Raw genomic sequence first — 15,151 nt, 5'->3', positions numbered from 1 at the left:
TGCGTGCGTGCGCCCAACCGCCCGAATCGCTGTGGGAGACTACGTGGAAGTGTATGGCCGCCTGTGGTCAATGGAGAGTTATGAGTATGGAACATCCTCCCAGCCACTTGCCATCACCTGACACTTGGTTGACAGATATTTTTTTTCTGTTTCTCTCTCTCTCTCTCTCTCTCTCTCTCTCGATCCCTGCTGCCAAATTTATCAACCGCCACGCGTACGCTTTCGGGATTCGAATTTCGGACATGGCTTCGCCGCTTCGTCGGTCGCCGAATAATCACAAATGTATGAAATTATTATCATCAAATCAGAGATAATTAGAATACATAATTGAATAATGCTAGAGCGAAGCGGTGGTGAATAATCGGCTCTATGAGTTTCCATTCGGGAATTGAATTAGGAGTTTTTTTTCTCCACAGCGATGTATGATTCTAACCACTCTAGCTGTCAAATTAATTTCCAAACCAAACCTGGACATATAATGATTCGAGTGATTGAATCGTAATTAAATTTGCTGACTGTGACCTTTTTTCTCTCTCTATCTCTCTGTTTCAGATGAATATGAAAGCAATACACTGTTCGCTGGTGGCAGCGTTGGCGTTAAAGCTGGCCGGACTTTGCTTCGGCTGTAAAATATCGGAATATCCGTGCAAAGGCGGAGCGTTCTGTGTGCCACTGGACAAGTACTGCGACGGCAAGGATGATTGTGGTGATGGCAGTGATGAGCCCAAGATGTGTACAGGTGGGTATTTATATCACTCATAGATCTTCTTCTTCTTCAATGGCACTAACGTTCCTAGAGGAACTCCGCCGTCTCAACGTAATATTACTTGCGTCATTTTCATTAGTACTTAGTTGAGATTTCTATGCCAAATAACACGCCTTGAATGCATTCAGAGTGGCAAGCTCTAGAATACGCATGACCACAGTGCAAGTCAGAGGAAATTTCTTTGAAGAAAAATTTCCCCGACCAGAACGGGAATCGAACCCGAACCCCCGGCATGCTAGGTAGGAGCATTCATTTTCCTTCAACACGTTGAGCCCCGAACTGTTCTTGCTGCACTTTCCATTCAGCCCGCATCAAGAGCGAGCAATATCAGTGTCGGTCCTAGCTCCCAAAGATGCTTATTGTAAAATAATTTTAAAGATATGTACATTAAAATTATTTTTTACTATAAAATTTCAGTACTTCTACCAAAACTCGACATTATATCAGATTATTTTCAGACACAATTCTCATGCAACATTTTTCATTCAATTGCAAATAACAAATTTCTTCGTTACATGTAATAAATGTTTGATACAGAGAATATTATAGAATGAAGACAGCCCTAAATCGGACAACTCCTTTCTCCAGTTTTACTCTTATCAACACATTCGGCGATCCACTTTTATTTATATAGATAGAAGACGATATAGGAGTGCGTTTTATCACATTAAAATCAATTTCCACTTTCGAGCGAAAATCAATTTCGTTACCGCAAACATCAAATGGACTAATAACGCTAGTAAATATGTAATTGTAGAACACATGCGAATTGAATTTTTTCCCATTTTCCTTCAGAGTTTTCCGGAAATTTTCAATCGTCATGTTTGGTTCAAATGTGTGCATTATTTTTATGGGACCCCCTCTACTTTCCAGAGGAGGAAAGGGTGTCATACCATCATAGAAACATTTCTCGTATCCAAAAACCCTCACATCTCAAATTTGGCTCCATTTGCTTGATTAGCTCTCGAATTATGCAGAAGTTTGTATTTCATTCGTATGGAAGCCCCCACATAGAGAGGGCGAAGGAGTATCTAACCACCCTAGAATCATTTATTGCACCCTAAAACCTCCATATGTCAAACTTCGTTTCATTTGCTTCATTAATTTTCGAGTAATGTAGAAATTGTGTTTCATTTGTATGGAAGCCCCCCTTAGAGAGGGGGAGGGGTCTCGAACTATAATAAGAACCTTCCCCGACCCCAAAAAACCCCTACATACCAATTTTCATTCAGAAATAATTTCTTTATGATCGAACCAAGGAGATAGACTGGATGAGCCCATTGTCACATTTGTCACAATTTCATGAACGACAGACGTTTATGATGTCGTTTTGAAGTTTGTAAGTGACATTTAGGGATTGTTAACCAGTTTTACCGGTATTACCGAGTCATTTTCCGTTGCCGGATTACCGGTAATTTTACAATCAATAACCGTTAATTCGGTAATTTTTATCTTCATACCATAAATAATATTTGCCTTTATGCCGCGTAGAAATATTACTCGAGAATCAAATAAGATCGATCAAACACAACTGGCAGTATTGCGCTGATTCTACGATCTTCAAGCTTCAGCTCGGTCTGAAAACGAGTCCCAGGACAAGCTTCAGCGACGAACAGCGACAAAGGAATTGGCAGACGCCCTCGGATCAGTTCTGGTCGCTGTTGAACTCCTATGCCGGAAGAAATGCACCCTTTATAGAGATGGGCGAGCGCTCACGAGCCGCTCATTTGAACCGGTACGTCAGAAAGAGCGTACGATCCACGGTCCTTTAAAAATGAGCCGCGGCTCTCAAATGAACGGCTCTTAGATGTACGGCTGTTGAATGAACCACGGTTCAAAAAAGACCCACGGTTCTTTTATGAGCCGTGGCTCTTTTTGAACCGCGGTTCATTGAGGAGCCGTTCATTTGAGAACCACGGTTCAAAAAAGAACTGCGGTTTATAAAAGAACCGTGTTTCTTTTAAGAGCTGGCTTATTGATAAAGAACCGTGAATCGTACGCTCGTTCTGACGGACCGTAGCTTGCGGCAGTGCGGAAGAAATATATGTTTGCCATGCTGCTTTTTAAGCGGTTTCATTTAACTGTTTGCATGTTTGTAAATTTTGGCGGATTACATATTTTCTCGAAACCCCATAAATATGGGTATCTAATGAAAGGGCTTGACTAGTAGATCACAGTTATTCATGAAAAATGTAAATCCGAAATGGCGGCTGGTACGAAATGGCAGACCACATTTCTTCTGAAATCCCATCATATGGGTATCAGATGAAAGGGCTTGACTAGTAAATCCCAGTTATTTATGATAAATCCAACCCGCATATGGGTATCGAATGAAATGATTTGACTAATGTAATATAGTTAATCATGAAAACATTCCATTCGAAATATTTTAAAAACGTTTGGGATATAAAACGGGGAGAAAACTGCGTCGTTATCGAAAACTGCTATATTCTCCCGACTGATAATTCGACATGATCAACATTATATGAATCAAGTGAAATCAGTTCTAGTGATTATAAAAAAAGCTCTGTATGAATTGATTCCGGAGCTGGTAAAGCGATCTACAAATCTTGAGTCAGACGAATTAGTAGCCTAACAAATACTGCTAGATCCTCGCTTCAAGCAGCAAGGTTTTGGGGATAACAGGAAGTAAAACTATGCACACCAGTCGTTGATAAGGATGCTAAAAATGACATCCATAGAATACACACCTACGAAACTACCACAAATCGTTGGTGATGAAGCGCTGTCATCTGTATGGGATGATTTTGATGCATTGGTTGGCAATCTTCGATCCTCGCATGATCCAAAAGCTGCTGCAACATCTATTGTAGATGAACATTTAGCGGAACCACATTTGCTGAGACTAAGCGACCCTTCGTTTTAGTGGAATGAAAGGAAATCTATCTCACCGCGGCTCTATCTTTTTTTGAAAATATTATGTACTCCGGCGACTTCAGTACCATGTGAGCGAGTTTTTCCGAAAGCAAAACAAGTTTGCAGTGAAAGATGTAGTAGACATTCATCGGATAACATTGAAAAGATAATGTTTATAAATAAAAATATAAAGGAGATCATTGTGATGGAAATATATCAGAGAAAACCTTCAGTAAAGTAATATTTTTATTTTTCTCTGCACTGATTATTGTTTTAAACCTTATTTTTTACGTCTTCCATTCTTTACATATCCCAATAAACCAGTTCTTGAGAAGAGCCGTCGAGCCGCTCAAGTGAGCCGGCTCTTTTCATTGAGCGCACGGCTCTGAGCCGCTCATTGAAATGAACCGTTTTGCCCATCTGTAACCCTTTATGAAGCTGACGTAAGATTGCAATTTATGTTAGAACAGCTATCTGATCATCGGAAATTTCGAAGCAGCTGCTTGAAGCCCTGGTTGTAAGGTTTGCAGAAAGACGTTTCGTATATGCAAATTTGGTCCCATATATGAATAATCATTCTGCTCGTGGTCGTGACACAATTAATGATGATTTTGGCGTTTTCTGTTAAACGTCACACATTGAAGTGATTAAACAGGCATTTGAAATTGTTCCTGACTTGATCAAATTTGACGACGATGATATTGATTCAGTAGCTGGACGACAGGAGGAAAAAATCCACTGGACGATGCGAAACTTGCAGAACAATTGAGCATCAAGGAAAAACTTGAATGATGATTGCATCAATCAAAGGTATCAACGTCCAGCCTAAGCTTGATGAAAACCCTCGGAAAAGAGCTTTCGTACAGAGGGCACCAGAGGCAAATCCTGCGCCCCTAAAATCGTGTACCCGGATTCGCCTTCCTCTCTCCTCCAGTCGACGTCACTAGTTCCGTGTCGTTTCCTATGGACTGACGTTGAGTTTTTCATTAGAAAAACGTTGACTACTGGTGTGGGGGTTTATAATCCCTACAATAGAATATCCCACTGGCTTACGCCAGTACCGAATCATGCATTTCGCAACACCTTCTCTACAGCGCTACCAACGGATGACAAACAAATTTAGCGGCCTGATATGTCATCCTTCCGGCTCTCTCAGCATTGGCTGAAACACGTTCGAGTAGGCAACTCAGCGCGAGTTAAATATTTTCTAGGGTTTTCTTTTTAAAAATAAAAGTTCGACTGCACTTGTCGGTGATGAAGTTAAGACTATTTTATTTCATCTCTCCAGGCTATATGTAAACTAACTGATGACAGTCCCGCGGTGGTTGTCCACTCAGCAGAAATGATGTTTGTTTATCTGCGGCGGCTCATATCGCTTCTCATGCGATACGCGATTATGCTGACGATGGGCTGGTTGTGTCTAGGGTTCAATCGTTAACTTCTCCCCCTTTAAGTGTGAGGTTCCATACGAAGAATTTCACTTAATGGTAATATTTGGAATCTCTTTGCTTCATCTGGGGCCTGCTTTTGGTGATTCATCTGGATTTTGACTTCTGATCTTCTATGGCGGGAAATGAACAAAAAGAAAATAATGCTTATGACAATGGGAGTAAATGATAGTCCTCCAAAAATTGTCCAATGTGGCCATTGTATACTAGTGGCGTTTAAACGGATTTCTTCCATCTCTTTTCTTGTCTCTAGGTGCAGATTATGCAAATGATGTAAGCTCAGATTAACAACAATACGTTGTTTTTCTATAGGTATGCCATACATCGGCAAATGAATAGGTTCTCCAGTTATGTTCCGGTTATAGTTTGAAAACGTTTGGTTGTTAACTGTTACCTCACAGTTGTTGAATGAAATCAGGTAAGTACCCGACAGGTTCCTCTCGGATAAGCCACAGTTGGTGTGCAGGGTGAAATTGTCTAACACATTCGTGATGAGATGTTGGCTGTCAATTGAAATGATTTCTTCCGCTGGGTTGGCTAGATAATCGCATTTTGCTGGTTTTCCGTTAAGCAGGTATGGTACGCATACTGTTGAGTCAGGTGTAATGTCTTTGGCATCGAAAATTCTTGGCTGCAGGCTGCTCACAATATAGTACTGGTCTTCATGATTAAGATAGTTATGGTTGGAGATGTGGATTTGTTGACGATTGAACCATGTTGGTAGAATGAAGATTTTTCTGAAGATTCTCGGGTCTAGCTTTGGTAGTTTGAGTAAAAGTGCTATTTCATGTTCGTTGGTTACAATAGATGTAGTGACATAAGTTAATGCTTCAGCGGTGTTCCAAACAGTTACATTTTCTTTACTTAGATCTTCAATAATTAACTCTATTTCATTCTGGCTCAGTACTTGTTCATTAAGCATCCCTACTTTTGCTAGCGTTATTGTTTTTATAATTTGATTTAATTTGTCATTCAGGAATTTTAAGTTCAAGAGTATGTTTACAGAATACAATTCAGATGACTCAAGATTAAGCAGTTGAATAGATTCTTTTGTTTTAAACACGGCTTCTTTCATTTGTAGTGAAATTTCTCTGTTGATTCTAACCTGCTCATTGTTATTGTTGATAAGGCCGTTGATAGAACTATTGATAATCTTGAGATCGTTAGCATCGGGGCTTCCTGCTAGGTATTTCCATGCTGTTCCTAATTGATTCCATCGTTTTCTTCTCTTTATTGGCAAAAGATTTTTTATGTTTGTATCTAACCCATTGAATTTATCTAGTATAAGATTAGTAAACTGATTTGCTTCTATTTCATTGAATTTCGACTTTAGATCTTTTACGTGAACTTTGAACGGCTCTAATTTAAAATGATGGATGTAGTAATGATAGTTGATTTGTATTCGGCCGTATCCTTTGTCGTATATGAAAAGAGGTAGGTTGTCTGCCTTATGTACCGAAATCGTTTGTGGCATGACAGGTCCAGAGATTTGCGTCAGTAACAGTCTGTAAAGAAATTAATTGTGTCGAATCTTTAAGTCATTTTTATGCACACGTCTGTTATCTGAATTAGTTATTGTACTATTATGGACATTTTTGATTTTAATTTTTTTGTAGCGGGGTACAGCTTTTACTCGTCGTCGTGTCTTTTCAAAAGCTTCTTTATTTGGGTCTATAGTCCGTAGAGTCAGTTTTTTATTGTGGTGTTTTAAGTCCTGGTCTTGTTTTTTCTGTAGCTTTTTATGAACTGCTTCAATAATATTTGAGCTTTGGGAACTTGGGATAATTACTTCATAAGGAGTATATTTTGTGCAGGAATGAACAGTGAAGTTGTATTTTATTACTGACATCTCAACAAGTGTTTCTGGTTTCTTATTTGGATTTTCAGCTTTAGTAATCCGAAAAATTTCCTGTAAGGTGGAGTGAAATCTTTCAACCACTCCATTCATCTCGCTTCGACCTGTAGCTACTATATAAGGAGTAATTTTATTTTCGTTGAAGAAATTTACCAGGTCACCTGTAGTGAAGGATTTCTCGTTATCCATCACGACAATCTCCGGTAGTTTGTATTTAGTTAAAACTTCTTTTATAGCAGGTACAAGATCTATAGCTGCTCTTGATTGTACTAAACGGACTTGAGCAAATTTAGAAAATTTATCAACGTATGTAAGAAATATTAATTTCTCTAGAATCATGATGTCAATGTGGACAATTTGAAATGGTGCGTTAGGAATGGGTGTTTTTTGGAGAGGATAGTGAATAGGATTTCTATCGTATTTGTTTTCGTGACACAGTTGGCAGTTTTTCGTGAACTCACGAAGTTTGCTATTCAGCTGTGGGAAATAAAATTTCCTAAGGATTTGGGCTTTGTTTTCCTCTAAGCCACGATGTGCCCTATAGTGCTCTTTTTTGATGATTTCCCATTGATCGTGTTCCTCTGGTATGTCGATGAGCATTTTCTGAGTGAAACGGATTTTTAACATGTTTTGTCTAGCGAAATGTTATATATATATATTGCCAACATTTCTTTCTCGGGCACAGAATGCTTTTCTTCTGCTCTTGTTAATGACCGTGATGCAAAATGAATTGGTCTGTCCTTTCCTATTTCACCTTGCGATAGCACAGCACCAATCGCGAAATCTGAAGCGTCCGTTGTCAGTATGTAGGGTTTTGTGTGATCTGGATATGCTAACACGTCTGTTGACGATAGTAACGATTTCATTTTTTCAAAGCAATTTATTTCGGTTTCGTTGAGGTTAATTTTCTTAGATGAACTTATGTTCTTCTCCCCCCTAAGAAGGTTCGTGAGGGGTTTAGCAATTTTCGCGAAATCTTTCACGAATCTTCTATAATAACTCATCATTCCGAGGAAAGATCTCAATTCTTTTATTGTTTTTGGAGGTGGATATTTCTTAATTGCTACAATTTTTTGTGGATTCGGTTTTATTCCTTCAGATTCGATCACGTATCCTAAAAATTCAATTTCATGATGCAAAAATTCAGATTTGTCTAACTGAATCTTGAGATTCGCATCGTTCAATGCCTTGATTATGGTCTCCAGATTTTCTAAAGCTTCTTCAAATGTTTTGCCAAATACGATTACATCATCTATGTAAACGTAGGAAATTTTTCCAATATATTGACGGAGCACATCATCGATAGCTCGTTGAAAAATTGCCGGAGCGTTTTTCAAACCAAATGGCATTCTTGTAAATTCATATTTGCCATTGTTAATAGAAAACGCTGTTTTCTCAATGTCAGTTTCCTTCATTCTAATCTGATGGAAACCAGATGCCAAATCAAGAGCGGTGAAAAATTTTTGACCTTTCAATTGATCCAATACATAGTTAATTTCCGGCATAGGATATCGGTCTGAAATAGTTTTTTCGTTGATTTTCCGATAATCAATGACCATGCGGAATTTTTTTTCTCCTGACGCATCTGTTTTTTTCGGGACAATCCAAACAGGTGACGTCCAGGCTGACCGAGAGGGTCGTATAATTCCATCATTCAAAAGTTTGTTAATTTGTTTGTTCACTTCGTCAACATAAGCTGCAGGGTAAGGATACACCTTCTGATGAACTGGAATATCATCAGTGGTATGGATACTACACTCTACAACTGTGCTACATGTTAACTTAGCATCAGGCTTATGAAAAGCTGAGTCGTGGTTTTGAAGTATATTCAATAATTTTTTGTTTTGATCGTCTGAAAGGTGATTTGTTCTAAATAAAGATGGATCTGAAACGTTTTTGCTTTCAATTTCATGATCGGAGCATTCTGATTCGATTAGGTCATTGTTAGTGGTGTCAGGTGTCGTCACAGTTAAGCTGTTCGAAGCTGTACGTTGAGGAATGTAGGACTGAAGAGGTATAGCCAGTTTCTGTTCGTCTAATTGTAGTGTCAAGTTTTTGTTCCTTAAATCAACAATTGCACCTAGTGCATTTAATATGTTGGTTCCGATGATCCCTTCGAAAAAGTTATGAAATTTGTGCAATATAAACTGTGCGGTGTAATCAATTTTCGGTGAAAAGAAATTAATGTCTATTGCTGAAGAAGCGTTGAAGCTACCATTCGCACTAGAGATATTTTCTGCTTTTAAATGATATGGTTTCGAGTGTTTAAAACTATAAGCCAGTTTCGGACTAATAATATTAATATTAGCGCCTGTGTCAACTAAAAAGGGAAAATTTCCAATGGAGGTTTTGAGCATTATGTACGGTATACTTACCACTCGGGGGTCCATTCTAAAAAATTGGAAGATGCAATGGTTTCATTATTTTGTGGTGGACTGTTTCCGTCGTTTGGTCGGTCGTTAGTGTCAGGTCTATCTTGATTTTCTGTTTCTGGTTGTGTTTCGTAATTGTAGTAAGGGTCATAGTCAGTATCAAAGTTAGGTTGAGATTCAAAGTCGTAGTGATTGTAATAGTCATAGTCTTCTTCATAGGATTGATATGTATTCTCAAGTGGATATGCTTGCCGTTTTATATTCGGATGTTGTTGGGAAGGAGGGTGTGGGCGTTTTATGTTGATTGGTGGTCGATTACCATAGTTCACATTTCGTGTTCGCAAACTCGGGTCGACATCCATCGGTTCCGGTGGAGGAAATGTTCTCTGCGGTGAATTAAATGGTCTAAAATTGTTTGGTCGTGATATATTCGGATTGAATGGATTTGGTCTGAATGGGAATGTATTTTGGAATCTTGGCGGAAGCGGAGGTGGAACTGGGCGGAAATTAGGATTTTGCATTCTAGGAATCATTTTTGGTGGTTCTTTGGGTTTGGGTATTAGCTGATTACCAAACTCATTCCTATACGGGGCACTTCGAAGATCCATATTATAGTAGTCCATGCAAAATTGGTAGGCCTGACCTAGAAATCCAGGATTAGTACTCTTCAAAAGTATGTTCAAAGGTTTTTCGAGTCCTCTGATAAAGGCATCAAGAGCTTTTTCGCGAAAATAGCTGATGTGTACAGCTGCATTAATTTTCAATTTATCATCTGTGTGTGTTTGGGCAATTACGTGTGATAAAATTTCGTTGACCCTGCTGTAATATGTACTGATACTTTCAGTCGCTAACTTTTTAATTGTTGTTAGCTCAAAGTCTAAAGTTTTGACGTCGCGCTTGTCTCTATAGTAGAGAACAAGTGTGTTTTTAATTAGCTCCCAATTGCTAGTAATGTTGTTTGAATTTAAAATATCCGCTGCTTCTCCACAGATTTTTCGACGTATAACTCTTTCAAGTATATTAATTTGGTCGGCTGTCGCATGTTTTTCACGATATGTCCGGAATATCGAGTCTACGTCAGCTATCCAGTCCACTAATTCAGTCGGTTTTCCGCTAAACTGTTTTACGTCTCGCACAAAATCTGGGATTTTCCCAATCCCTACAAAATCTTCTGCCGTCATTGGCTGCGGATTTTCGTTGAGAGCCATGATATTTCTAAAATAAATACCAACTCGAGGCTTTTTTGAATAAATTGTGTAAGATTATTTATGAAATTTAATTTGAGGAAATTATGAAGAAATTATCTTCGAAATTATTTCTTGATCACAATTCAAACACTTTAAAATTATCAAATCATTCACTAAATTTAAATTGAGGAAAAATAAAATACACTTTAAACACTTTAAAAACAATCAAATCTTTCACTGAATCATTTACAAAATAAATTTAAAAACACTATATTAGTTCTTTTTATTCGGTTATTTTCACGGTTATTTATTCACTGTTAACAATAAAAATAAAAATAAAAACGACTTACATAAATGCCAACATGTCGAAACAAGAGTTGGACTTTTTGTGTTGATTCCTCGCTAACCGCGCTTGGTGGGGGGAAAACCAGGTAGCTACGTCGGGGTAAATCCTTTTGCCGTCCTTGATGGGCTGCTACTCGGGGTCCTAATAGCGATTGAGTTTAACAAACTCGGTGTCCTGGTTCCGCTTCGGTTTCGTGATGAAGGCTCGTTGAACCTAATTGTTGAATTTGATTTCTTCACTTTTTTACGAATTCACAACACAAAACCTTATACTCTTCCCACACTGGCGAGGTCCCTATTCGGGCGCCAGTTAAATATTTTCTAGGGTTTTCTTTTTAAAAATAAAAGTTCGACTGCACTTGTCGGTGATGAAGTTAAGACTATTTTATTTCATCTCTCCAGGCTATATGTAAACTAACTGATGACAGTCCCGCGGTGGTTGTCCACTCAGCAGAAATGATGTTTGTTTATCTGCGGCGGCTCATATCGCTTCTCATGCGATACGCGATTATGCTGACGATGGGCTGGTTGTGTCTAGGGTTCAATCGTTAACTCGCGCATTCGTTATTCGTCCGTCTGAAAGGCAAGGCGGAATCCACAACTGGGACTGACAGTTATCTAATATGGATGTATAATAAATACTTGTTTTTTTTCGGATGTTTTACGATATTTGACTACTTTCTAGTTGACTTTCTAGTTATTTTCTTTTTATACAATAAATATCTCTGAGAGCGAAGACCGACACTGATATTGTGCGAATGCTCCTGATGCGAACTGAATGGAAAGCGTAGCAAGAAAAATTCGGGGCTTAACGTGTTAAGTATTACTTCAACCAGCAAAAAACTTGCAAAATGTTTTTTTTTTGTAAACTTATCATTATAAATAAAAGCCGTTTCTTAAAAAAAAGGTGTATTTTAAAGTATATTTTTACCGGTAAGGAAATTTTCATTACCGAATAACCGGTTATTGGCATTTTGGCATGGTAATGCAATCCCTAGTGACATTGAATAGCCAACAAAACGCCTGCGTTAAGTTAGATCTAAAATAATCCTACGTCGAAGAAGGGAGTCAAGCTGGCATCGGGTGCGGACGTGTTTTCTGTTGCTCCGAACACAGTTTTATTAGAGATTTTTTGACGTGGGACTACATCTAACCGGATTATATGGGGGTAAAATGAAAACCTGAACACAGAACATGCGGGAAAACATGAAAGATTTCGAATGCTTATAACACCAATATTTCCTACTGGATCGGAAAAATGTTTGCATCAATTGACAGGTAATATTTCTACGCATCTATCGCAATCAATAAAATGTTATTTTTCATTAGATAAACAATTGAAAAACTGTAAAATGTTAAGCGTTATCTAAACGCCCTAATTGCCTCGTTTTGATTGGCCCGATTTACGGTTTCCCCAACACAGCCATCATAACCAAGCAGCCTTGGGGAAATCGGCAATGCAAGTACATGAAGGTATGGGGATTTTTGTTCTCACCAAAATGTGTTCCCTAACACAGACTTCTAAACCAAGCAGTGTTGGAGAAATCGACATTGCAAATACATGAAAATCGGGGGTAGTTTTGTTCCGTCTGAAATGTGTTTCCCTAACACAGACTTCAAATTCATGGAGCGTGGGGAAATTGGCATTGCTGGTCTGGGGTATTTTTGTTTCAACTGAAATGTGTTTACCTAATACGGACTTCTAAACAAAGGTGCCTGGGAAAATCGGCATTACAAATAAATTCAAACTGCGAGTACATTCGAACTCGCTTGCCTTAGTGCAGACTAGAATATGTTTCCTTAACATGGTCTTCTGAACTTAGGAACCTGGGAAAATCTTGCAAACATTAGAGGTGAATGAACCTTCATGTTTAAAGGCTTTATAATATAAAAAGTATAAGTTGAAGTTGTTGCTTCATGCAAGCCGGGGGTACTTTTGCACCCGCATGTTTTTTTTGCACTCCGAATAGTGTTTTGCTAACACGGATTACAAAAACGCTTTGGTTCGCTTTGGATTCAAAATTGCATTGAAGGATATGCCTTCATATCTTCTTCTCACTGAATTTCTGGCAATGAGTGCCTGAAGTTCATCAAATCATGCAAATTCGCGGTTCGAGGAGTACGTACACTTGAGATGTGCAAACTTGAGATGGAAATGTAAAATAAAATAATCGTTTGATAATCCTTCCGTTCACATATTTTGTCCTAGGCATTATATCAAACGAAAAAGGACTGTCATTAAAGTTATTTGTAACGATTCGATGCACAATGCATGAATTGACCTTACATGGCATTTATTCAATCTCTTTACTCACAAAAAATATATATTGAATTCGATTGAATCCGGAAATTGTTTCATTCAATCAAAAATTTAATCAATACAAACAAATGATTGCTAAGCTAAGCTAGTCCCACGTCAACTTTGCGGTTATATCATAGATATAACCAACCCATTTTTTTTTATTCTGTGCTATCCGAACAGAAATGTTTGCGTTCCTTTAGCAGTGTTGTTTTGTATGCAGTTTTTGAATTGTTGTTGATGGTGCGTGAAATTGCGGATTGAAAACTTTTTTTCTTTCAAGTACAGCGTTCAGCAGCATACTGAAAATTTACGAGTGTTTACGAGTGCGAAGATAGTGCTTCATAATGATTGTATCACCGCCAAGGAAATCATCGACATGGCTGAAATGAGCGGAAACCGTCTACAGATAAGTTCTTTGTTTTTAATCTTCCACAGCTTACATTTTTTCTACCTACAAGCTCCACATGAAAAGTGCTAGATTTTATTTTAGCCAACACAGAACTTGAAAATTAAATTCTTGTTCGTTAACAAGCGAACTCCAACAGGAATCCTGAAAAAGATTCCAATTCCAATAGGAATCATCTACGGTGTGTAGAGTTGTTTATGTGTTTGCTGGCAAGAAATAGTTGGACAAATGGTAATTTCGTCAGTGGTATGCCAAAGTGAACTTGATAAAGCAGTTTTCATTTTTTTTTATTGTGATAGTTGCAAGTGCAAGCTGAAACGATATGTGAGTGACTTGAGTGCGTTCCCTTCTTATTCAATCGGTGCCTGTGTGTGTATGGTTTGCTTTTTGACGTAGGATTACGTCTTTCGGGAACATATTGGGGTACAAATTGAAAATCGAAAATGGAGCACATCGTGAATATTGTCCAATTTCAAACGCTTATTGCTCAGTCATTTCATGATGGATTGATGAAGTTTTTGCGTCAATCGATTTCGGCACTCCATAACAATTTTTTGCATTGAAGAAAATAATATATGTCATGAAACTAACTATCGAACAATTGAAAAATCTCAATCCCTATCCTAACGGAAATACCCACTTCTGATTGGTCGAACTTGACGACATATGCGGCGGGTCCCTAACAAAGACATCAAAACCAAGCTGCCTGCGGGAAATCGACATTGCAAATACATGAAAGTGAGGTAACTTTTGTTAGTGCTCCCTTGGCCGAGTGGTTAGCGTCATAACTAACATGCCGGGTGTTCGGGTTCGATTCCCGTTCTGGTCGGGGGAATTTTTCGTCAAAGAAATTTCCTCCGACTTGCACTGTGATCACGCGTATTCTAGAGCTTGCCACTCAGAATGCATTCGAGGCGTGTTATTTGGCATAGAAATCTCAACTAAGTACTAATAAAAATGACGCTAGTAATACTACGTTGAGACGGCGAAGTTCCTCTAGGAACGTTAGTGCCATTGAAGAAGAAGAAGAAGAGGTAACTTTTGTTCCCACTGAAATGTGTTCCCTAACAGAAACATCAAAACCTAGCTGTCTGGAAGAAATCGGCATTGCAAATACATGAAAGTAGGGGAGCTTTTAATCCCATCGAAATATGTTCCCTAACAGAGACATCAAAACCAAGCAGCCTGGGGAAAATCGGCAATGCAAACACATGAAAGTAGGGGGAGCTTTTGTTCCCACCGAAATGTGTTCCCTAACAGAATTATTAAAACCAAATCATTATCGAAGAGTTTAACGATGTTATTCTTCTAACATATCCAAAATCAATAGATAGCCTAACGGAATCCTACGTCAACTATGCGGTCGTGTCTCGGACACAACCCTCCTGTGACTTTTTCTTTTTTGAGTATGTTAGTTTAGCTGTGGTGAGAATATCACAGTAAATGTAGTTCAACATCAAGGAGGTGTAAACATGTCGGAAAAAATAGCAGCATGACGTCATCGTTGCCACATCCATCGGCTATGTAGTCTAACTAAATATTAAATGTGTTTGTCGTCTTTCTGTTATCTCTTGTAATCGATACGCGAGAGTT

At 38.4% G+C, this 15,151-nt stretch overlaps 1 protein-coding gene across 1 annotated transcript in view; it reads left to right on the top strand.

Moving 5' to 3' along the window:
* LOC129771902 (uncharacterized) overlaps window positions 1-15,151 on the top strand; it is a 473,701-nt gene that overhangs the window by 211,261 nt on the left and 247,289 nt on the right. The window contains exon 3 of the mRNA XM_055776027.1: window positions 553-739. Within this exon, the coding sequence (XP_055632002.1) occupies window positions 553-739 (187 nt within the window). The remainder of the gene's footprint in view (window positions 1-552; window positions 740-15,151) is intronic.

Source organism: Toxorhynchites rutilus, chromosome 2, assembly GCF_029784135.1.
Source record: "Toxorhynchites rutilus septentrionalis strain SRP chromosome 2, ASM2978413v1, whole genome shotgun sequence".
NCBI classification, from domain to species: Eukaryota; Metazoa; Arthropoda; class Insecta; order Diptera; family Culicidae; genus Toxorhynchites; species Toxorhynchites rutilus.
This window is presented reverse-complemented; position numbering and strand designations above follow the sequence as displayed.